Source organism: Ranitomeya imitator, chromosome 4, assembly GCF_032444005.1.
Source record: "Ranitomeya imitator isolate aRanImi1 chromosome 4, aRanImi1.pri, whole genome shotgun sequence".
Lineage (NCBI taxonomy): Eukaryota > Metazoa > Chordata > Amphibia > Anura > Dendrobatidae > Ranitomeya > Ranitomeya imitator.
The window spans coordinates 407,240,361-407,266,068 of record NC_091285.1 but is presented as its reverse complement, the minus strand read 5'-3'; the positions used below and the strand labels follow the sequence as shown (position 1 = coordinate 407,266,068).

The following is a 25,708-nucleotide window of genomic DNA, read 5'->3' as shown; positions in this document are numbered from 1 at the left end:
ATTCATGAAGGCAAAACTGTTCCAGATCCTTCAAGTTAGATGGTTTCCTTTGATGAACAGAAATCTTCAAGTCTGACCACTGATTATCAATTGGATTAAAGTCTGGGCTTTGACTAGGGCACACAAACATTTACACATTACCCCTTAAACCACTCAAATGTTGCTTTAGCAGTATGCTTTGGGTCATTGTCTTGTTGGAAGATCACAGTTTCAAACCACTCACAGACTGAAGCAGGTTTTGGTCAAGAATATCCAAGTATTTTGCACCATCCATCTTCCTTTTGACCAGGACCATTTCCCCTGTATCTGCTGCCAAAAAACATACCCAAAGCATGATGCTGCCACCATCATTTTTTACTGTGGGGATGGTGTTCTTGTAGTGATGAGCTGTGTTGGTTTGACGCCAGACATACCGTTTACCTTGGTGGCCCAAAAGTTAAATTTTGATCTCATCTGACCACAGCACCTTCCTCCATACATTTGGGGAGTCTCCCTCATGTCTTTTGCTAAGATCAAAACGAACCTTACAATTTCTGTGTGTAAGTAAATGGTTTTCTTCTGCCCACTCGTCCATAAAGGGAATCTCCATAAAGTGCACGGCTTATTGTGGTCATATGGACAGATACTCCAGTCTCTTCTTGGGAACTCTACAGCTCCTTCAGGATTATCTTTGGTCTCTGTACTGCCTCCCTGATTCATGCCCTACTTGCCCAGGCTGAGAGTTTTGGAAGGCCCCCCTTTTGGCAGGCTTGTTGTGGTACCATGTTCTTTCCATTTGATGATAATGGATTTCATGGTACTCTGGGGGATCATCAGAGTTTGGGATTTTTTTTTCCTAATCCAACCCTGACTTGTACTTCTCATCAACTTTATCCCTAACTTGTTTGGAGATCTCCTTGGTCTTTAAGCTGTTTTTTTGGTTAGTGGTGCCTCTTGCTTAATGGTGTTGCAGCCTCTGTGGCCTTTCACAAAAGGTGTATATATACTGACAGACCATGTGACACAGATTGTACACAAGTGGACTTCCTTCCACTAAGCATGTGGCTTATGAAGGTAATTGCTTGCACCAGGAATGTTTAGGGGTTTCATAGCAAAAGGGGTGAATACATATACACATGCCAAGCTTAATTGATCCCATAATTTTAACTTATGCCTATATTTTTCTTACTTCACCAACCTAGACTACTTAGTGCTGATGCATCACACACAAATCAGATTACAAAAATATTTAAACGTAGGTTGTAATGTAACAATAAAGGTAAAAAGCCAAAGGGATTGGGGGGAGTGAATACTTTCACAAGACACCATTTCTCTGACCTGCCGGCTTGCTGCCAACATTTTAGGCTTTTTTTTTCTCTCTTTTGTCATATTAAAATACTTGATCTATAGCCCAAACAAAGTTAAACGAATGCAACAAATTTTTAAGAATTTACGATATTTTCTATTTAGTGACAGTTGTACATGACATTAGAATTTCTCACTTAATCTCAAGTGAGAATAAACATTCGCTGGTGGTGATCTCGGTCGCCTTGCAAGCAAATTCAGGATAAATTATACTTCCTCTACGTGGAAGATAACAATCACAGCAGGACCTTCTTATGTCCCATGATTCCTCCTGTATTTTTGTCATTTGAGGACACTGATTTGGAACAGGTAAGGTCTTGTGGAAAGCCACATTTTAGCTGCATTAAACAATAGGATTTGATATTAATAGTTTTGACAGTTAGTTGTATTAAGATCTTATCAGCAGAACTGAATAGATTTTCAAAATTCATGTGTTTTCTTAAGTCTTATTTAATCTTCTTGCTTCTTTACTTTTAATATTCCTAATTATTTTCCAATATACCTTTCACACATTTACTCAATATTTGAATCTTATGTATGTATGGAGGACAAACAATCACTGAGCAATGCTTCATCACTAATGTATGACCTGAAATTAATAATGTACTAGCTGTACTAAACGGCTTCGCCGGGGTTAATAACTGCTGTTAGCAAAATAGAGTGTGTTAACAAAAATTTATTCTGCACAGAAAAACCATAAAACAAATAGATAGAAATGTAATTATTAAAAGGCAAAAACTAAGCCAGTAGAAGCATTTCACGACATGTATTTCAAACACCAGGGATATTCCACACAGATTTAACTAAATTGGCCACGTAATGTGAAGTAATCTTCTACTACTTATTAGAGAGCCTTTTGATAAACAACAGTCTTAGTTTTTCCTTCAGGTGCAAAGATGAACAGAGTTTTGGCTGTTCCAACTCTTGAACAGGCCACATAAAGTTGACCATGAGAAAAGCATGGAGACTGTAAATCGATTCCAACTACTTTCAAGGAATGTCCCTGAGCCTTGTTGATGGACATAGAAAATGCCAGTCGAACAGGAAGCTGGAGGCGTTTAAAATCAAAAGGCAAATCAGATGGAATGAGAGGAATTGTTGGAATGAAAACATCTTCTCCTGTGGCACATCCTGTCAAAATGGTTGCCTCAATTACATGTGGAAACAGGTTCTTAATCAAGAGTCTTGTTCCATTACACAGCTTTGGTGGATCCAAATTTCTCAATAGCAGAATAGGTGCTCCATGTTTTAGAAAGGGGTTGTGAGGAGGAAGTCCTTGTAGCTCCAAGGAATTGAGGAACTCAGTTGGATAAAATTATGCTTGAGCAGGGTCTATTACTGTATCCACTGATTTGTAGGTTGTGCACACACCTGGAAGCAGATTTAGAATTTGAAGATTGATCTTGTTGACCTTGCCATCTCCAATAGTCAATAGCTGGCTCGAAAACAGTCCAGCAGAAACATCGCCTGTCATGTAGATTCTCATGTTTCTGTTGAGTGACATTTTCTTTACTTTTCTCCAAAGGTACGATGCTTTGAGACAGGCATTGAGTTCGTCTGCAGGGGTTGAAATTGGAATAACAGGTAGTGTTTGGCGAAAGTCACCTGCCAAAACAACTACTCCTCCCATGATTTATGTGTTGCTACGCAGGTCTTGCAGCAGTCTGTCCACTGCTTCCAGAGGCCTTTTGAGTGACAAGGTGCATTCATCTCAAATGATGGCACTGCATTATTGAAGCAATTTGTCCAGTCCTGATCCCTTGGCAATATTACACACGGGGCTGTCACTATGAGACAGGTTAAGTGGTAGTTTGAATGTCCAATGTGCTGTCCTGCCACCTTTAAAAAGTGTAACTGCAATTCCAGAAGATGCCACTGCAAGTGCAATCTTTTTTTGTTGTCGAAATCTTGCCAGGAGCAAGTTGATTACAAATGTCTTTCCTGTTCCACCTGGAGCATCAAGGAAGACAATCCCACCTTTGTTGGTTTCACTGTCCCTTTGATCTGGTACCAATATTGTCTCGTTCTGAGACTCAAATACTGTCAGTTCATCAATATTGTAGTTTGTTTCTATGAAAATCTCCCTACACATTTGGATGCCTTCAGGATTTCTTATTGGAGCAGGCAAACCAAGCAACTGTAGGGTTTTTCCTGATATTGATATGCACTGATCTTCAAGGAGCATTAAAGTTTCATTGAACATTTCCTCAGTGAAGTTGATGAGTTGCTGAGGATTTTCCCTTCTAATCTGCATGAGGATGTCCTCACTGAGATCAGTTTTGTACTTTGTCCAAATCTCAAGAGGATTTGAAATGCTACAGGTGGTTAGAATAATAGCAAAGAGGTGTCTTAGTCGCTTTGGGGTTTGTGTGGCTGCTGCTTCACTAAGGGTTATGTCCCAGTTTCCATCATTTTCCAGAAGTCCTTTTCTTTGGCAAGCTTCCCTGAATCTTTCACACACATGGCCTCCAACGGTCTTCAGGTCAGAAAATGATGTAGGGCCTTTGACAACATGAAGTAAAATGCGCAGGTAGAAGCACTCTGCATTTGACGGATGAACAGGGTAGACGCGACCAAGAGTATCAGTTGCTTTCACCCCTGGATAGCCTTCAATATCAAGCCCCCGTTTCCTCCGTTCCAGTGTTTTTCTGGAGGCATTCAAAGTGTAGTACTTTGGTAAGTCACAGTAGAGAATTGTTTTTGCAAAAGGGTCTTGTTGACACAGCTCAAAAAATGCCAAGAGGGTGGTCTTAGGTGGTGTTAGGAGCTGCTGCTGCTGCAAGTTTGCTGGGTTAAAATAAATTCTCTGTCCATTTTCCAAGTGCACACTCAGATGCACAACTGGTGGGTAGCGCTCCTGAATGGAGAATCCTAGTATTCTCCAAACAGCTTCATTGCTGCTTATGTACCTGCCCATCTGGAATGCCTCCACTTCATCAATAATAGGTCCATTTTTCTGGAGTTTAAAAACTGCTTGATCACTTCTTTTGTGGACATATTTGCAGATATATTTGATTGATTTCACAGAGTGGCAAGATTCGACATTTATGTGGGCCTGGAAGATTTTTGAGAGCAAAGGGTTGTAAGGCACTACCCAACTGTTGTCAATTTCTATCTCTTGGAGTGATCATCCAACACGCATTTTGAGCTTTGCTGTGAAACCACCATCCCCTGGCTTTTTTCTTCTGTAGACTGGATATCCATCTTGTCCTGTTTGGGTTCCTTGGACCAGGGATCGTGGGTAATGCTTTGAACACCTGCCATCAATCATACAGGGAGAATTTTTGTTGAGACTCCCACACGGACCATGGATCATGTTTTTTGTGATGGCGTCAAACAGCAATGGGTCAATCTGAAGGTCTGGCAATTTGGCACTGATGATATTGTCAATTTCGGTAGGCTATATTTTTTGCTTCAGCCAGATCAAGATGTGGGCGTGAAGAAGGCCTCTTTTTTTGCCATTCAACTGAATACATCCAGCACTGCGTCTCACCATAAATATGTGATTTTGTGATGAGATTAGTCATTTTTGAAAGTTTCTGTTTGAAAACCCGGGCAATAAGGTCATGGCGATTCACTGTTTTTTGGCCCGGCAACAGGTGCCCTCCAATTTCCTCCCAGGCAGGATTGTGTTATGATCTGTTGGTTTAGGAGCAACATGAGACGAGCTCTGAAGGAAGTGGTACCTGTACTGACCGCAGTCCCTAAGCTCAACACAACACTAGAAGTAGCCGTGGGATGCTCCTGACACTCCCTAGGCACCTCGTCACAGCCTGAGAACTAACTACCCCTAAAGATAGAAACAGGAAAACTATCTTGCCTCAGAGAAAATCCCCAAAGGATAGATAGCCCCCCACAAGTAATGACTGTGAGTGGAGAGGGAAAAGACATACACAGAATGAAACCAGGATGTAGCACAGGAGGCCAGTCTAGCTAGATAGATAGGACAGGATGGAATACTGTGCGGTCAGTATAAAACACTACAAAAAATCCACACAGAGTTTACAAAAATCTCCACACCTGACTAAAGGTGTGGAGGGTAAATCTGCTTCCCAGAGCTTCCAGCTACACAGAATTAATTCATACTGACAAGCTGGACAAACATAGAAAGCACAGAACGGATAAGTCCACAACCTGTGGACAGAAAAGAGCAAGCAAGGACTTAGCTTTGCTGAACTGGTCAGAATAACAGGGAAATACAAAGAGATGTGAATCCAACCAGGAACCATTGACAAGTGGCACTGGCTGAAGAGAGAGCCAGGCAAAAATAGCCGAGCAGAAAGACAATCAGTGGAAGCAGCTGCAGACTGCTAAATCCAAGGAGCAGCCATACCACTTAAAACCACCGGAGGGAGCCCAAGAGCGGAATTCACAACAGGATTGCAAGTAATGGTGATGAAAAGATCTGGACGGCCATACTTTCTCACATAAGGCATTGCATCCTGTGTGTATTCATGCATGTGTCGTGGGCTTCCAGTGACAGTTGATGGAAGAATAACCATTTTCCCCAACTCTTTTGGATCAGCATCATTTGCAACAGCATCTCTAAGGTGAATATATTCCTCTGCCCTGAGCTATTTTTGAGTTAGTCGGATATATAAAAGACGTTCACTCTCAATCTTTGCATACATGTCAACAATAAATTGGTGGAAGAGGTGTTTGCATTTCAAGGTGTAATTTTCCTCTGCAAATCTTGTCATGATCCTATATGCATAGATGTCCATGGCAGACACTTTTTTCCTAAAGGGTTGCCTGTTGTAGGATCTGTGAGGTATTCCAAAGTGATAGCCATCCTGTCCCTGCCAAAAGATGATTGGATATTGCAGTGCATCATAGGACCTGTGAGTTTCTGCTACTCATTGCAAACTATTGTTTCTTTTCTGAAGCACAATGTCATGGCTTTGAAAATCATTACCTACAACCTACAATCAAGATTGCTACCTCATCAAATGTGGGAGCATTGAAACGTCGCTGATGTTCTCCTTGTGGTGTTTTGTCAGCTCGAATGACAACCTTATAATCGTCATTCGGCATACATTCAAGTGCAGTCTTGAAAAGTTGAACATATGGATTGTTGGAGTGAAGGAACTGCTGCAAAACAGTGACAATATCAAGGCGAGTGTTAGGAATGAAAGAGCATCTCCGCTGAGCCTCTGCCTCTGCATTTCCCATGAAGAAGAGTTAAAGAAATTGAGGTTCTTCTTGTAATGGAAGCAGTGAGTCAATTGAATGGTAAACCTGTCCTTGAACTTTAAATGTCGGCATAAATCCTGTTGTAAACATTTCTTTTGTTGCACCAAATTATGTCATTTGGAAACAGTTGTACTTCCTGATGTTGTCCAAGAAATGCTATGATATTGTACTGGTACCTGTCATCAGAGACTTTAGGGGATCTGGGGGTGACAGGAGAGATGGAAGTTTTATCTTGCCATTTGCACAGCATAAACCTGGTGGTTCATCTTTCCATTTTAGGGCACTGCAGTACATGCAGACCACATCCATTTTTCCTATCTGAACTTTAGGATTATCCTGATAGTTTATGTCTGACTGGTAACAACAGGCAGCATGTTTCAAATCTCCAACCATTTCCTGTGCCCTGGTGGAAGAAATAGCAATTCTCTTAGTGGCAAGTCGGCCTTCTCTCCGCTGAGCTGACTCATTGGCCCTTGAGGAAGCCGCTCTTGTTCTCTTGTCTGCAAGCCTCGCTTCCCTCTCCTCAGAAAGTTCATTGGCCCTTGAGGAAGCAGCTCTTGTTCTCTTGTCTGCAAGCCTCGCTTCCCTCTCCTCAGAAAGTTCATTGGCCCTTGAGGAAGCAGCTCTTGTTCTCTTGTCTGCAAGCCTCGCTTCTCTCTGCTCAGAAAGTTTGTTGGCTCTTGAGGAAGCAGCTGCTGTTCTCATGTGTGTCAGCCTTGTTTCTCGGTCTTCACATTTTTCATTGGCCCGTAATGCAGCTTTTCTTTTCGCATCAGCTGACATTCGTGCCATGGAATTCCTTTTCTTATGAGGCATTATTGTGGTAAAAATAGTCTGTAACTGGCAGTTTCTATATCCTCTCACATAGAGGAAATTAATGTGACTGACATCAGCCTTTCCACCAACACACCCTGACATGCTATTACCTCACACAAGCTTTGTTATACTGAGAATGTCCTTTGTTGCCTATATTAACCAGTCAGAGATCAGATTAATTAACTGTAGCAAAATAGAAGCTGAGCTGTGATTGGTTGCTATTGGCAGCCTGATAAATCCCAGCCAACAGGAAGCCCTCCCCCTGGCAGTATATATTAGCTCACACATACACATAATAGGTCATGTGACTGACAGCTGCCGTATTTCCTATATGGTACATTTGTTGCTCTTGTAGTTTGTCTGCTTATTAATCAGATTTTTATTTTTGAAGGATAATACCAGACTTGTTTGTGTTTTAGGGCGAGTTTCATGTGTCAAGTTGTGTGTGTTGAGTTGCGTGTGGCGACATGCATGTAGCGACTTTTGTGAGATGAGTTTTGTGTGGCGACATGCGTGTAGTAACTTTTTGTGTGTCGAGTTGCATGTGACAGGTTAGTGTAGCAAGTTGTGTGCAGCAGGTTTTGCGCGTTCCGAGTTTTATGTGTGGTGCGTTTTGAGTATGTGCAAGTTTTGTGTGAGGCATCTGTTGCATGTGTTGCAACTTTTGTGCATGTGGCAATTTTTCCGCGTGTGCAAGTTTTGCATGTGGCGAGTTTTCCATGAGGTGAGTTTTGCACGTGTGGCGAGTTTTGCATGTGGCGAATTTTGCGCATGGTGAGTTTTGAGCGGTGACTTTTGTGTTTCGACTTTTATGTGGCGAGGTTGGTGTATGTGTGGTGAAATGTGTGCTGAGGGTCGTATATGTGTTCAAGCACATGGTAGTGTGTGGCGCATTTTGTGTGTGCGTTCATATCCGCGTGTGTGGTGAGTATCCCATGTCGGGGCCCCACCTTAGCAACTGTACGGTATATACTCTTTGGCGCCATCGCTCTCATTCTTTAAGTTCCCCTTGTTCACATCTAGTAGCTGTCAATTTGCCTCCAACACTTTTCCTTTCTTTTTTTTCCCCATTATGTAGATAGGGGCATATTTTTTTCGTGAATTGGAACGTGCAGGGTTAAATTGTCACCTCACAACATAGCCTATGACGCCCTCGGGTCCAGATGTGTGACTGTGCAAAATTTTGTGGCTGTAGCTGCGACGGTGCAGATGCCAATCCCGGACATACACACAAACCCACACACACACACACACACACACACACACACACACACACACACACACACACACACACACAGTCAGCTTTATATATTAGATGGGGAAAAAAAATGGATATTTTCCTATTTACTAAAAGATAAAAGGTCTCCAGAGTAGGAAAAACTGCAGTATTTATTCTGTAATTTCAATAAACTGTTGCAGGTATGCTTCATCTGTAAAATGAATGAGACAGAGCCGATAACTGAATCTTGGAAATTTAACTTGAAGTCAATTGCCCACATCTTATAGGCTACAGTCACACTATCAGTTTTGTAAGCCAAAATCAGGAGTAGAACAAAGAGAGGAAAAGTATAATAGAAACACGTCACCACTTCTGCATTTTTGACCACGCCTGGTTTTGGCTTACAAATACTGAGGTAAAATACTGACCAAATACTGAATGTGTGAATGTGGCCTTATTATAAGAAGTTAACAGCATAGCATTTAAGCTGCAGCACAAAAATATATACACCTTTTGGTATAACATGTAACAATGAATTACAAATATTTTTTTCCATCTTACTGTTATTTATATCATGACTTTTTTTGCCATAGTTTTCCAATGCATAAACTTGTGTAATCAATTCTAATACACATTTTTCTAGGAAAACGTCCACAGGCAGAGATGGACATACACACAGTAGTCCACACACTACAGACTTGTAAGCTATTGGCAAATAGGCCACATATAGTCATTGGCCTCCATTCACCAGACTGAGGCAATGAGAGTCCCTTCTGGGCTTCATCACTGTACATAGTCACACTTTGTTTCTTACTCTATAGTAAAGGGCAACAGGCACCACTTTCCTAAGCAGTTGGTCTGATCTCCAAAAACAAAGTTTCTTCAGTAGATGCATTTTAATTTATGACCAAAGACATGACAGTGGCAGAGGATATCTGTGAATATTCTTGACGAGAAGCGTCTTTCAGTTTTTCCATTACAGACATATATTACAAATACACTGGCAATAAATAAAGAATAAGTGATGGTCTCAACTATTATAACATGACTCCCATGCCACCCTCCAGTTGAACTGTCCACATGCAGCTGCCAGCAAGAACAGATTTAATGGAAACATTTCCATCATTAATGTCCATGCACTTTTTGGAAACAGCAAAATGAAGCTTACTTGACTTTTTACATTTATGACATGTCCTATGACAAGTATTAATACTGCTGATACTTACGGACAGGCACAAATGCAGATAAACATGCTCACTTCCAAGAGCTGAACGACCGAACACAGAGAGTCCTTCAGAAATCGTTTCCTCGTTTAATACACCATCAAATTGTTCCTTATTAAAAAGTAAATAATCCCATTAAATACAGATTAGATAATTTGTTCACATATTGCAGTAAACATTGGTGATAAATACTTAGGATATACGGTAATGATATTTAATGGACATTATCTTTTGTTAAAAAAATGCTTAAATCTCAAGCTGCGATCTTCACCCTTTTGTTCCCCTTGTTCATTTTTAAATCTTCTTTGTCTACTCCATGGAGGTCCACTAGAGATGAAATCACTTACAATGGGGCAGGTAAACCATGGACAGATGGAGGTAGAAAAGGAGCAAGAATCCATGGATCACAACCTTCATGCGAAATTCAGGATTCTACTTAGGAACAGATACAGAGCACACATGCTTCGTCTCCAGCCACTTAAGAGTGGGAGGAAAGAAGAGAATAGAAGCTGGCCACAATCTAAAGAACAAGTTTTACGATAAGAAAAACATGTCTCCTGGACAGGTCTAGAGATGAACATTATAAGATATTAAGCCCACTTTTCTTATCACATCCTCACTCTCAATTTAACAACGTTATTCAAACAAAACAATCCCAGACAGATTGTAGTACACGCTCCATACAATCTTATTAATTGAAACAGGAAAAACCAGTAATTAGACCAACTGATAATTGTATTTCCAGGAATCCATCCTGATAGCACACTGGAGGACGTCCTTCTTATCCTTGATGGGACAGGAAACACGAGAGGTTAAAAGGACCCTCCCCCTACCACCCTTCAGTGCTTTTCCAAAGTAACACATCTGGATGGATGCAAAAACAAAAGGTTTATTCCAACAAAATAATCAATCATACAAATGTTACATCACATGAGTATAAAGATTATACAATAGGGAGGGAACTAATAGTGGTGTCAGGATGGATTCCTGGAAATACAATTACCAGTAGGTCTAATTACTGTTTTCCAGGTCACCACCTGACAGCACACTGGAGAAATACCAAAGGAGAATGGTATTTAGGGTGGGACCACTGCTTGAAGTACCTTTCTACCAAAGGCCAACTGAGGCGATACTACATCTAACTTATAGTGTTTAGACAAGGTACTAAGATTAGACCATGATGCAGCCCTACAGATCTGGTCTGCCGTAGCCCCCACTTTCTCTGCCCGTAACGTAGCCATGGCCCTAGATGAATGGGCTTTAAGATTAACCGGGGAATTTTGCCCTTTAGCTTTATAGGCTAAACCGATTGTAGATTTTATCCACCGTGCAATAGTCGCTTTAGACGCTTTTTTCCCCTTATTTGGACCCCTGAACTGAACGAACAAGTTGTTGTCCTGTCTCCAGGGTCTAGATAAATCAAGGTACCTGAGTACTGTGTCTCTTACATCTAGGTTATGGTAAAATCTTTCCTTTTGGTTTTCAGGGAACTGGCAAAATGACGGTAAAACAATCTCCTGATTCATATTAGTATCTGAGACGACTTTAGGGAGAAAAGCTGGATCGAGTCTTAGTACTAATTTATCCTTGAAGATTTGTAAATACGGGTTCTGCACGGATAGAGCCTGTAGTTCCCCCAATCTTTTTGCCGACGTGATCGCAACTAAAAACGCGGTTTTAAGGGAGAGTTTGTTAATTTCTATGTCCTCTGTTATGTCCCACGACTGTTCACATAGAAAATTCAGGACCAAGTTAAGATCCCACGGCGGGACTGATCTTCTAATTAATGGTTTTAGTCTCTGGACTGCTCTAGATTATCGACGAATCCAGGGGTGGGTAGATAGAGAAGAATCAAAAAATACACTCAGGGCCGCTATTTGGACTCTTAATGTACTTGGTCTAAGACCTTTTTGGAATCCTGACTGCAAGAAGTCAAGAATTTTGGGGATATTTGGATGGTCAGTATCAACTGTCATCTCCCCGCAAAACCCACAAAATCGCTTCCATATTTTTGTGTAGATAGCTGATGTCACCGGCTTCCTGCTGGCTTGAAGGGTAGAAATGACGTCATCTGAAAGACCTTTTGCCCTCAAGACCTTCCGTTCAGGATCCAGGCCGCCAACTGAAGTGCTCCTCGATTCTGGTGTAGAACTGGACCCTGTAGAAAGAAGATCCTCTCTTTCTGGTAAAAGGAGGGGTTTTTCCACTGACAGTCTCCTTAACAATGGAAACCAACTTCGTTTCGGCCAGTGAGGAGCTATGAGGATGACTTTGGCCCCGTCCTCGCAGATTTTCCTGAGTGTTCTTAGAATCATTGCCAGAGGAGGAAACGCATACAGAAGACCGTGGTTCCAGGGTTGTGAGAAGGCATTGATCGCGGCTGGGCTTTCCCAGGGGTTTAGGGAGTAGAAGGTCTTCTCTTTTGCATTTTTCTTTGCAGCAAATAGATCCACCGTCGGCTTCCCCCAACGCTGACAAAGATCTCTGAATACTTCGCTGTTCAGTTCCCACTCTGTAGGGGATACACTTTTCCTGCTGAGGAAATCCACTAACTGGTTCTTGGAACCCTCCAGATGTACCGCCGAGATTGACAGTACCGACTTCTCTGCCCACCTGAAGATCTGTTCCGCCAGATCCTGTAATGCCATATGTCTTGGGCCCCCTTGATGCCGAAGGAAGGCTATAGTTGTCGTATTGTCTGAAAAGACTTTTACGTGTTTGTTCTGCAGAAGATGTTGCGACGCCATTAAGACCTTCCAAACCGCATGTAGTTCTCTGTGGTTTGATGATTTGTTGCTGTCTTTTCTTTCCCAGCGACCCTGAAAATATCTTCCTTGGACATGACCTCCCCAACCTTGCTGACTTGCATCTGTCGTGACCGACACACTCGGGGTTTGAAGCCATGGTACCCCCAGCCGGAGGTTTCTGGAGAGAGTCCACCACACCAGGGATCTTTTGACCTGAAAAGAAAGATTCAGACTCTGATTTAGTGATTTCTGTTTTCTGTTCCAGCTCCTAGTAACTCCCTGCTGAAGCTGCCGAGAATGAAACTGGCTCCATCTCACGCAAGGGATGCAGGCCGTCATTAATCCCAGTACTTTCATCCTGTCTCTGATCGTATTTCGGCCTCGGGAAAAGTGATGGACCTTTTTTATTATGCCCTTTAGCCTGTCTTCTGGTAGGAAGGACATTCTTGTTTGTGAATCGAGCAAGATTCCCAAGAATTTTATTCTGGATTTTGGAATTAAATCTGATTTCTCCCAATTTATAATCCATCCCAGACTTTCTAGTGTGGAAATGAGGGATTGACAGTTGATCCTGAGCTGGTCTGCTGAGTCTGCCACTACTAAAAAGTCGTCTAAATAAGGAATCACCATTATATCCTGATTCCTCAGATAGGTGACCACCTCTACCATAAGTTTTGTAAAAACTCTGAAAGCGGATGCCAGGCCGAAGGGGAGACAGCGAAGTTGAAAATGGTAGATCTTTCCTTCCATGTTTACCGTGAACCGCAGGAACTTCTGGTGATTTAGGTGAATAGGTACATGGTAATATGCACTCTTTAGATCTAGAGTGCACATCACCATACCTCTTCCTAACAGAGGGATGGTAGACCAAATTGACTCCAATTTGAATCTCTTGTATAAGACCCAATTGTTTAGGTGCTTTAGATTTATTATTGTCCTTGATTCTCCCGATGGTTTTGTTATCGAGAAGAGATTGGAGTAATGACCTCTGTACTCTTCCAGAGGGGGTACCGGAACAACTGCCGCCATTTTTAGGAGGTCCTGTATATCTGACCACATGGGGGATGACGATTTTAGATGGGCGCTGGACACCAGGAACCTTTCGGGAGGAAGAGATGTAAACTCTATTTTGTATCCCTGGGATACCACCTGTAAAACCCAAGGACTCGTTGTTATTTCCCTCCATCCTTCTAGGAATCCGGCCAGATGACCCCCTACTCTGATGGCGTCATTTCCTACGGTTGCTAGACCCAGAACCAGAGTAGCTCGAGTCTTTGGTTTTGGGCCTGCTATCCCCTCCTTTCTGGTAACTCCATCTACCCTGTTTTGCCTTACCCCAGTAATCGGGTTTTTGATTATAGCGGGGTCTCCGAAAGGGCTGGAACTTTTTAGGCTTTTCTTCCAGGAACCCTTTCTTTACATCTGCGGCCTTCTCTAAGATATCGTCGAGGACCGGTCCGAAGACCCTGCCCCCGGAAAAGGGTATGGAACACAACTTGTTCTTGGAATGCATATCACCCGACCTGATTTGAGCCAGATAGCTCTTCGGGCTGCTTAGATAGGGATTGACCCCTAGCTGCGAACCTAACAGACTCTGCGGACGCGTCTGCCAAAAAGGTGGCTGCCAATTTTAGCAAAGGCAGGGATTTCAGGATAGTTTCCCTAGGAGTTTTGGCTGTTAGTTGATCCTGAAGATCATCTAACCACAGGTCCATGGAGCGAGCCACCGATGTCGCTGCAATATTTGCTCCAATAACCGCCGAAGAACTCTCCCAGGCCCTTTTTAAAAGGCCGTCTGCTTTCCTATGCATGGGTTCTTTTAGATTGGAAGAGTCCTCAAAAGGAATTGCAGTCCTTTTGGACACTTTAGCCAATGGTATGTCTATTTTAGGTATATCGACCCACTCTTTAACTTCGCCTGGATCAAACGGCAAACAAAGTCTGAAATCTTTAGGGATAGTCAGTCTTTTCTCCGCTTCCTCCCATTCCTCCAGAATCATGGATCTGATATGGGAGTTTACCGGAAAAACCTTAGAGGTCTGCGAGCGCAAGCCACCGAACATCTCATCCTGAACAGAACAAGATGGCTGAGGCTCCTCAATCTGCATAGTATGCCGAACCGCCTCCAACAGTTCTCCTGTGTCTGCAGCGGAGAACAAATATCTTCTCCCTTTCTCCGGAGGATCTCTACTCTCTTCTTCCTCCTCTACATCCGACCCAAAAGATGACGAGTCTTCAGAAGAGTAATCGACCCTCAGCCTTTTCCTCGGTCTCTCTGAAGGTGAAGGTGAGGCTTGAGGGAGTACCGGATTTGAAACCGAAGCCTGAACCTCCTCTCTTATCATGGCTCTCATATTTGTCATAAGAGAAGCCTGCTCAACTCCTATGATTCTGCAGGTGCATGCTTCACATAGGGGTTTCTGCCAGGTATCCTTCAGCTTAACTGCACAGATAGGACACTTCTTATTTTTACCGGGCTTCTTTAACCCCTTACCGGCATCGGACGTACTATACCGTCCGATGCCGGCTCCCCTGCTTTGATGCAGGGCTCCGCGGTGAGCCCGCATCAAAGCCGGGACATGTCAGCTGTTTTGAACAGCTGACATGTGCCCGTAATAGGCGCGGGCAGAATCGCGATCTGCCCGCACCTATTAACTAGTTAAATGCCGCTGTCAAACGCAGACAGCGGCATTTAACTACCACTTCCGGCCGGGCGGCCGGAAATGACGTCATCGCCGACCCCCGTCACATGATCGGGGGTCGGCGATGCTTGTATATTGTAACCATAGAGGTCCTAGAGACCTCTATGGTTACTGATGACCGGTGGCTGTGAGCGCCACCCTGTGGTCGGCGCTCACAGCACGCCTGCAATTCTGCTACATAGCAGCGATCAGCAGATCGCTGCTATGTAGCAGAGCCGATCGCGTTGTGCCAGCTTCTAGCCTCCCATGGAGGCTATTGAAGCATGGCAAAAGTTAAAAAAAAAGTTTAAAAAAATGTGAAAAAAATAAAAAAAACATAAAAGTTTAAATCACCCCCCTTTCGCCCCAATCAAAATAAATCAATAAAAAAAATCTCAAATCTACGCATATTTGGTATCGCCGCGCTCCGAATCGCCCGATCTATCAATTAAAAAAAAGTATTAACCTGATCGCTAAACAGCGTAGCGGGAAAAAAATTCGAAACGCCAGAATTACGTTTTTTTGGTCGCCGCAACATTGCATTAAAATGCAATAACGGGCGATCAAAAGAACGTATCTGCACCAAAATGCTATCATTAAAAACCCCAGCTTGGCACGCAAAAAATAAGCCCTCAACCGACCCCAGATCACGAAAAATGGAGACGCTACGAGTATCAGAAAATGGCGCAATTTTTTATTTTTTTTTAGCAAAGTTTGGAATTTTTTTTCACCACTTAGATAAAAAATAACCTAGTCATGTTAGGTGTCTATGAACTCGTACTGACCTGGAGAATCGTAATGGCAGGTCAGTTTTAGCATGTAGTGAACCTAGCAAAAAAGCCAAACAAAAAACCAGTGTGGGATTGCACTTTTTTTGCAATTTCACCGCACTTGGAATTTTTTTCCCGTTTTCTAGTACACGACATGCTAAAACCAATGATGTCGTTCAAAAGTACAACTCGTCCCGCAAAAAATAAGCCCTCACATGGCCAAATTGACGGAAAAATAAAAAAAAAGTTATGGCTCTGGGAAAGAGGGGAGCGAAAAACGAACACTGAAAAATCCCCCGGTCATGAAGGGGTTAATGGTTTGTCAGACAAGGAGGCCGTCTATAAGAAATATATAGCAAACGCTACGGTAGCATATGCCTCTTTTTTATATATATATATCCATAATACAGGGCTCCTGCCCTACCTACTAGCGCCGTGGACTCCTGCCCTTCTGCTCTAGCTGCGTCCTCCATGATGCTCTGGAGATCGCTTACTGCCCCGCACATACCTTTTATTTCTGTTCCTCTCTTCATCTGTTCAGCGCTTCCGCGCTCTCCACCGCTCTCTTCCTGTTGCAGAGACGCCGCCCGCCCCCCTCAGCCGCAAACTGGAAGTGACGTGCGGCTGGAAAGAGAGGATGGTGCAGCGAGGATTTGCTTCCCCCAGCGGCCACATGGAGACGCCGACATCAGCAGAGGCTGCCGCTGGGATCGCCCGCACCAGGGGGCGCGACAGAAGGATCGAGAGCCCCCGGCAGGGAGAAGCGATCCTCATATCAGGAGCAGCTCTACACTGGTAGGCAGAGGGACCCTCGGGCGGGTGTCAGCCAGCGGGTGCCTCATGGAGGGAAGGGTGAGGCAAAGTCCCCCCGATCCACACCCCCCACACAGAACGGTAGATCCTCTCGTCCGTTCCTATCCATGATGGGACAGGAAAAACACTGAAGGGTGGTAGGGGGAGGGTCCTTTTAACCTCTCGTGTTTCCTGTCCCATCCAGGGTAAGAAGGATGTCCTCCAGTGTGCTGTCAGGTGGTGACCTGGAAAAAAACATTGCAAAGCTTTGAAAGGCGCTTGACACTATGACACAATTCAAGCCATTTATCCAAACCCAATGTCCAAGAACAATCACCTTTCCCTTCTCTTTTCTATCAAAAGGAACACATAAGCACGTTGTTATTATTCAATCTAAACATTGACCACTGGCTTCATTCCCTGCAAGCCATTCCTACATTAAGATAGGTTCTGTAAGGACCCAACTACTTGCTTTTGCAAATCATATCCTTCTATTTATGGTCAACCCGAGGCAGACAATACCTAGGCCAGTGGTAACTGGTTAGGACCCGTTGAAGTGCTCAGGCACGAAACGGCCGTTGTCCGCGATTTTTCACATCGCTCCCTGCACCTTTTGTAATATGTCCGAATAAAATTGTGACTACTTTATACGGGTAAGTGCACTTCTTTTTATCTATTTATGGACTATAGTGTGATACTATGGAAGCTGCACCCCGTTGATTGCAAAAAGGAATTTGTTGTCGGCTTTCTCTGTCATTAGGGTGTTTGAAAAACAAAGTCTAACTTAAACAGCTGTGCGGAGGTTTTTTTTTCTCTTTCCTGCATTTAACTGCTTATCTAGAGTCTGATGGGCCTCTAAGTGTTGCCCCTCCATCATGTAATAATGTCTCTCACCAGGGCCCCTTCAAGGTATACAAATGAAATAAATAATTATTTTATCCCTTGCTGATTTTTTAAGTTTGCCCACTGACAAAGACATGAACAGTCTATAATTTTAAGAGTAGGTTAATTATAACATTGAGAGATAGAATATCAAAAATAAAATCCAGAAAAATCACATTGTATAAATTATATGCATTTATTTGCATTTTGCAGTGAGAAATAAGTATTTGATCCCTCTGGCAAACAAAACTAAATACTTGGTAGCAAAACTTTTGTTGGCAAGCACAGAAGTCAGACTTTTTGTAGTTGATGATGAGGTTTGCGCACATGTCATGAGGAATTTTGCTCCACTCCTCTTTGCAGATCATCTTTAAATCATTAAGATTTTGAGGCTGTCGCTCGGCAACTTGGAGCTTCAACTCCCACCATAAGATTTCTATGGGATTAAGGTCTGGAGACTGGCTGGGCCGCTCCATGAACTTAATGTGCTTTTATTTGAGTCACTCCTTTGTTGCCTTGGCTGTATGTTTTGAGTCATGGTCTTGCTGGAAGACCCAGCCATGACCCATTGTTAAGGTCCTGGCAGAGGGAAGGAGGTTGTCACTCAGGATTTTACTGTACATGGCTCCATCCATTCTCCCATTGATGAGATTAAGTAGTCCTGTGCCCTTAGCAGAGAAACACCCCCAAAACATAATGTTTCACCTCCATGCTCGACAGTGGGGACAGTGTTCTTGGGTCATAGGCAGCATTTCTCTTCCTCCAAACACGGCAAGTTGAGTTAATGCCAAAGACCTCAATTGTCTCATCTGACCACAGCACCTTCTCCCAATCACTCACAGAATCATCCAGGTGTTCATTGGCAAACTTCAGACGGGCCTGTACATGTGCCTTCTTGAGCAGGGGGACCTTGCGGGCACTGCAGGATTTTAAACCTCTACGGCGTAATGTATTACCAATGGTTTTCGTAGTGACTGTGCTCCCAGCTGCCTTGAGATCATTAACAAGTTCCCCCCGTGTAGTTTTAGGCTGATCTCCCAGCTTCCTCATGATCACAGATACCCCATGAGGTGAGATTTTGCATGGTGGTCCAGATTGATTTTGATTGACAGTCATTTTGTATTTATTCCATTTTCTTACTATTGCACCAACAGTTGCCTCCTTCTCACCCAGTATCTTACTTATGGTTTTGTAGCCCATTCCAGCTTTGTGCAGGTCTACGATCTTGTCCTAGACATCCTTATAAAGCTCTTTGGTCTTGCCTATGTTGTAGAGGTTAGAGTCTGACTGATTAATTGAGTCTGTGGACCGGAGTCTTTAATAAAGGTGACTATGCAAGACAGCAATCTTTAATGCAGGTAACAAGTTGATTAGAAGTGTCTAACTGGTCTGTAGGAGCCATAACTCTTAATGGTTGGTAGGGGATCAAACATGTATTTCTCACTGCAAAATGCAAATAAATTTATACACCATGTGCAGAAATATAGGCAGGTTGTATTTTGATCACATGATACTTTTTATACATGTTGTCCTACTTCAAGCTGTTCAGGCTTGAGAGCCAACTACCAATTAAGTAAATCAGGAGATGTGCATCTCTGTAATGAGGAGGGGTGTTGTCTAATGACATCAAAACCCTATATAAGGTGTGCTTAATTATTAGGAAACTTCCTTTCCTTTGGCAAAATGGGTCAGAAGAGAGATTTGACGGGCTGCAGAGGGATGCAGCAGTCTTGAAATTGCCAAACTTTTGAAGTGTGATCACCGAACAATCAAGCGTTGCATGGCAAATAGCCAACAGGGTCGCAAGAAGCGTGTTGAGCAAAAAAGGCGCAAAATAACTGCCCATGAATTGAGGAAAATCAAGTGTGAAGCAGCCAAGATGCCATTTGCCACCAGTTTTGCCATATTTCAGAGCTGCAACGTTACTGGAGTAACAAAAAGCACAAGGTGTGCGATACTCAGGAACATGGCCAAGGTAAGGAAGGCTGAAAAACGAACACCTTTGAACAAGAGACATAAGATAAAACGTCAAGACTGGGCCAAGAAATATCTTAAGACTGACTTTTCAAAGGTTTTATGGACTGATGAAATGAGAGTGACTTTTGATGGGCCAGATGGATGGGCCAGAGGCTGGATCAGTTAAGGGCAGAGAGCTCCACTCCGACTAAGACGTCAGCCAGGTGGAGGTGGGGTACTGGTATGGGCTGTTATCATCAAAGATGAACTTGTATGACATTTTCAGGTTGAAGATGGAGTGAAGCTCAACTCCCAGACCTACTGCCAGTTTCTGGAAGACAACTTCTTCAAACAGTGGCACAGGAAGAAGTCGAAATCGTTCAAGAAAAACATGATTTTCATGCAGGACAATCCTCCATCACATGCCTCCAACTACTCCACAGTGTGGCTGGCCAGTAAAGGTCTCAAAGAAGAAAAAATAATGACATGGCCCCCTTGTTCACCTGATCTGAACCCCATAGAGAACCTGTGGTCCCTCATAAAATGTGAGATCTACAGGGAGGGAAATTAGTACACCTCTCGGAACAATGTCTGGAAGGCTGTGGTGGCTGCTGCACGCAATGTTGATCGTAAACAGATCAAGCAACTGACAGAATCTATGGATGGAAGGCGGTTGAGTGTCATCATAAAGAAAGGTGGCTATATTGGTCACTAATTTTGGGGGGTTTGGTTTTTACATGTCAGATATGTTTATTTCTAAGTTTTGTGCAGTTATATTGGTTTACCTGGTGAAAATAAACAAGTGAGATGGGAATATATTTGGTTTTTATTAAGTTGCCTAATAATTCTGCACAGTAATAGTTACTTGCACAAACAGATATCCTCCTAAAATAGCCAAATCTAAAAAAAAAAAAAAACATTCCAGCTTCCAAAAAGCCAACAACCAGTATAACCCCCAGGGGCCTCTTCCGTGTCCGGTATCTAGGTTGGTATTGCCTTCATTATCTTGCAGCACTTGCTGATACATCCAGTGTGGGTGTTGGGGACTTTTACTTACTAATGATAACTCTATTTGCCTTTAATATGGTTATACTGGTTGTTGGCTTTATACATTGCGATCGCATTGATTGATGTAATATATGGTGACCAGTTACTCACAGTGGTTGTGCACTTGCATATTTATATTAGCCACCATATAAACCCTTGCATATACTAAATTTTGTCCCCCCAATTTTCTGGGCTTATCTGCCCGAACATATACTTTGTGTATACGCTCTTACACTTGCATTGTATTATATTTTTTGCTGGGCATGGCACTTAGGTGTCACTATCCTTGTTACTTTTGTCATTATGTATTTTAATGGCTACTGTTTGTACTAATTCTGAATAAAAGTGATATATTTTACTGCATTGCTCCATGATTCACTTTTTTGCTTTGGGAAATATATTGTATATTATGTGATAGAGCTATCTATTTTTGGCTGTTTGGTAAAAAAAATTATCTGTATAGCAGTATGTATGAAAGAAGCCTGCCATGAGAGTCTGTTTGAGCAATACCCCCTGAACACAGTCTATATGAGCAGTGCCCGCCTGTACAAAAGTTTGTATGAGGTGTCCACCCATATAACAATATGTATGAGCAGTGACCGCCTACATAACAGTCTGTTTGAACGATGTCCGCCTGTATAAGAACCAGTACTAGCAGTGCCAGCCTGTATAACAATGTGTAGGAGTGCTGTCCCCTGTATAAAGGCCTGTATAAATGATGCCTGCATGTAAAAGAATCTGCCTGATTAATACCTGCCTGTATAACAGTCTGTATGAATGACCTCACCAGTGTACCAGCCTGTATACCAATGTGTATGAACAGTGCTCGCCTGTACCACCAGTGTCCCCCTTGTATAACAGCCTGTACCAGCAGTGCTCCGCGTATAACAGACTGCAACAGCAGTGCCCCCTGTATAACAGACTGTACCAGCAATGCCCCCCTGTATAACAGACTGTACCAGCAATGCCCCCCTGTATAACAGACTGTACCAGCAATGCCCCCCTGTATAACATCCTGTACCAGCAATGCCCCCCTGTATAACATCCTGTACCAGCAGTGCCCCGCGTATAACAGACTGTACCAGCAGTGCCCCCTGTATAACAGACTGTACCAGCAATGCCCCCCTGTATAACAGACTGTACCAGCAGTGCCCCCCTGTATAACAGACTGTACCAGCAATGCCCCCTGTATAACAGACTGTACCAGCAATGCCCCCCTGTATAACAGACTGTACCAGCAGTGCCCCCCTGTATAACAGACTGTACCAGCAATGCCCCCCTGTATAACAGACTGTACCAGCAATGCCCCCCTGTATAACAGACTGTACCAGCAATGCCCCCCTGTATAACAGACTGTACCAGCAATGCCCCCCTGTATAACATCCTGTACCAGCAATGCCCCCCTGTATAACATCCTGTACCAGCAGTGCCCCGCGTATAACAGACTGTACCAGCAGTGCCCCCTGTATAACAGACTGTACCAGCAATGCCCCCCTGTATAACAGACTGTACCAGCAATGCCCCCCTGTATAACAGACTGTACCAGCAGTGCCCCCCTGTATAACAGACTGTACCAGCAATGCCCCCCTGTATAACAGACTGTACCAGCAATGCCCCCCTGTATAACAGACTGTACCAGCAATGCCCCCCTGTATAACAGACTGTACCAGCAATGCCCCCCTGTATAACATCCTGTACCAGCAATGCCCCCCTGTATAACATCCTGTACCAGCAGTGCCCCGCGTATAACAGACTGTACCAGCAGTGCCCCCTGTATAACAGACTGTACCAGCAATGCCCCCCTGTATAACAGACTGTACCAGCAGTGCCCCCCTGTATAACAGACTGTACCAGCAATGTCCCCCTGTATAACAGACTGTACCAGCAATGCCCCCCTGTATAACAGACTGTACCAGCAATGCCCCCCTGTATAACAGACTGTACCAGCAATGCCCCCCTGTATAACAGACTGTACCAGCAATGCCCCCCTGTATAACATCCTGTACCAGCAGTGCCCCGCGTATAACAGACTGTACCAGCAGTGCCCCCTGTATAATAGACTGTACCAGCAATGCCCCCCTGTATAACAGACTGTACCAGCAGTGCCCCCCTGTATAACAGACTGTACCAGCAATGCCCCCCTGTATAACAGACTGTACCAGCAATGCCCCCCTGTATAACAGACTGTACCAGCAATGCCCCCCTGTATAACAGACTGTACCAACAATGCCCCCCTGTATAACAGACTGTACCAGCAATGCCCCCCTGTATAACATCCTGTACCAGCAGTGCCCCGCGTATAACAGACTGTACCAGCAGTGCCCCCTGTATAACAGACTGTACCAGCAATGCCCCCCTGTATAACAGACTGTACCAGCAGTGCCCCCCTGTATAACAGACTGTACCAGCAATGCCCCCCTGTATAACAGACTGTACCAGCAATGCCCCCCTGTATAACAGACTGTACCAGCAATGCCCCCCTGTATAACAGACTGTACCAGCAATGCCCCCCTGTATAACAGACTGTACCAGCAATGCCCCCCTGTATAACATCCTGTACCAGCAGTGCCCCGCGTATAACAGACTACAACAGCAGTGCCCCTTTATAACAGACTGTACCAGCAGTGCCCCTTTATAACAGACTGTACCAGCAGTGCCCCTTTATAACAGACTGTACCAGCAGTGCCCCTGTATAACAGACTGTACCACCAGTGCCCCCTGTATAACAGCCTGTACCACCAGTGCCCCCTGTATAACAGCCTGTACCACCAGTGCCCCCTGTATAACAGCCTGTACCACCAGTGTCCCCCATTTAACAGCCTGTACCACCAGTGCCCCCCGTATAACAGCGTGTACCACCAGTGCCCCCCGTATAACAGCCTGTACCCCAGTGCCCCCTGTATAACAGCCTGTACCACCAGTGTCCCCCATTTAACAGCCTGTACCACCAGTGCCCCCCGTATAACAGCCTGTACCACCAGTGCCCCCCGTATAACAGCGTGTACCACCAGTGCCCCCCGTATAACAGCCTGTACCCCAGTGCCCCCTGTATAACAGCCTGTACCACCAGTGCCCCCTGTATAACAGCCTGTACCACCAGTGCCCCCTGTATAACAGCCTGTACCACCAGTGTCCCCTGTATAACAGCCTGCACCCCCAGTGCCCCCTGTATAACAGCCTGTACCCCCAGTGCCCCCTGTATAACAGCCTGTACCACCAGTGTCCCCTGTATAACAGCCTGCACCAGCAGTGCCCCCTGTATAACAGCCTGCACCCCCCCAGTGCCCCCTGTATAACAGCCTGTACCACCAGTGCCCCCTGTATAGCAGTCTGTACCCCCAGTGCCCCCTGTATAACAGTCTGTACCCCCAGTGCCCCCTGTATAACAGTCTGTACCCCCAGTGCCCCCTGTATAGCAGTCTGTACCCCCAGTGCCCCCTGTATAGCAGTCTGTACCCCCAGTGCCCCCTGTATAGCAGTCTGTACCCCCAGTGCCCCCTGTATAGCAGTCTGTACCCCCAGTGCCCCCTGTATAGCAGTCTGTACCCCCAGTGCCCCCTGTATAGCAGTCTGTACCCCCAGTGCCCCCTGTATAGCAGTCTGTACCCCCAGTGCCCCCTGTATAGCAATGCTTATGACCACTGATTCAGTCACAGACAATAGTGAGCTCTAGTCCTGTAGCCTACAACTACCAGCCAGCCATTTCCAGGCAGCACAGTGTCTTACCTCCATGTTGCCCTCCTCGTCCTCCTCGCTGCTGCCACTGTCAGGCTCCCTGGGGTCCGCACAGTAGTCAGGACTGAGAGTCCCCCAGCTCCCTGCGCTCTCCGCTCGCTGCTCGGTCTCCATCTCTGGGGGCCTAATGTGAGAGAAGTCTTCCTGAAACCTCGGACTAAGCACCGCCACCGCCATGGCCCTCGCCACAAGCCCTCAGTCAGTCTCTGGCACAGCGCTGATTTCACTGTGCTGCCGGGTAACAGGACGCCCTTGTGCCGGCCGCCATGTTGTGTACACACTGGTTACTAGGCGACTAGACCCTGGGGCGTGTCAGCAGGGCAAAGCATGCCGGGAATTGTAGTTTTACTCTTCTTCCCCGGACAAGAGAGCGATAACGCTGTACCTGTATATCTGTGCTGTAGTAGTGTGACTGTGCAGTGTGCACGTGACGGGAGGAGCTGAGAGGAAGTTCTGGGGTCACTTTGCGACATTTGTAACTAGTGAATAAAGCTGCTTACCACAGAACACACCTGTGCTGGAAATAAACGCTCCTAGTATCCCCGGGGCCTCAGCCATGATGAGCTCAGAGTATACATCACCGTGCAAGGAGAGCGGAGGCCACGGCCGCCAGGACGGCTCTGCTGACACTTCTGTCCATTATGACTGCATGAAAATTGTCAGGAAAAAGGCTTCACATGCAGCAATAATGTTCTCCGCAAAGCACGGACCCCTGAGCGACCCTGTCAGTGCCCTGGACGGACGGGACTATGGGGTCGTGGTGACAGGGCGGCTCTAGGATTATATGGGCCCTGCATCCAATATTTCCTCGTCTTCGTTCTTTAGGCCATTCCTCAGCGCGTAGATTTACATTGGGGCATGGCATTGGCGGTGCGATCATAGGGATCCTCGCCGCTTTCTAATCTCATTTATTGGGAACTTACTAAAAAGAAGGAAGAAAAGGAATTAACATAATAACTTATATGTCCAAAGCTATGGAGAGGTATTGTAGATTTCTTAGGGTACGTTTCCACGTTCAGGAAACGCTGAGTGTTTGACGCTGCGTAGAGCCGCAGCGTCCAGATGTTACAGCATAGTGGAGGGGATTTCATGAAATCTCATCTCCACTATGCAGCATAACACGCAGGCGGCAGACCCGCGGAAACAGACATGCGGCGCGTCTTTTCAGAGCGCAGCATGTCTGTTAAGGGTATGTCCACGTTCAGGATTGCATCAGGATTTGACGCAGGTAAAATCTGCCCCAAATCTGCACCTGAGGTCACTGGCAGGTCACCTGCATTATTCATGCGTTTTTTGACGCGTT

At 44.7% G+C, this 25,708-nt stretch overlaps 1 protein-coding gene across 2 annotated transcripts in view; it reads right to left on the bottom strand.

The window, feature by feature from the left end:
- LRGUK (leucine rich repeats and guanylate kinase domain containing) overlaps positions 1–24,672 on the bottom strand; it is a 125,965-nt gene extending 101,293 nt beyond the window's left edge. Inside the window, exons 1-2 of one of the 2 annotated variants that reach the window (XM_069765361.1) lie at positions 24,397–24,672; positions 9,799–9,906 (exon numbers count right to left, since the gene is read on the bottom strand). In XM_069765361.1, the coding sequence (XP_069621462.1) occupies positions 9,799–9,906; positions 24,397–24,582 (294 nt within the window). In that variant the 5' untranslated portion in view covers positions 24,583–24,672. Of the gene's footprint in view, positions 1–9,798; positions 9,907–24,396 lie in introns of those variants that run through there. The other variant, XM_069765362.1, reaches the window with a different exon arrangement.
- Positions 24,673–25,708: the final 1,036 nt, after the last annotated feature.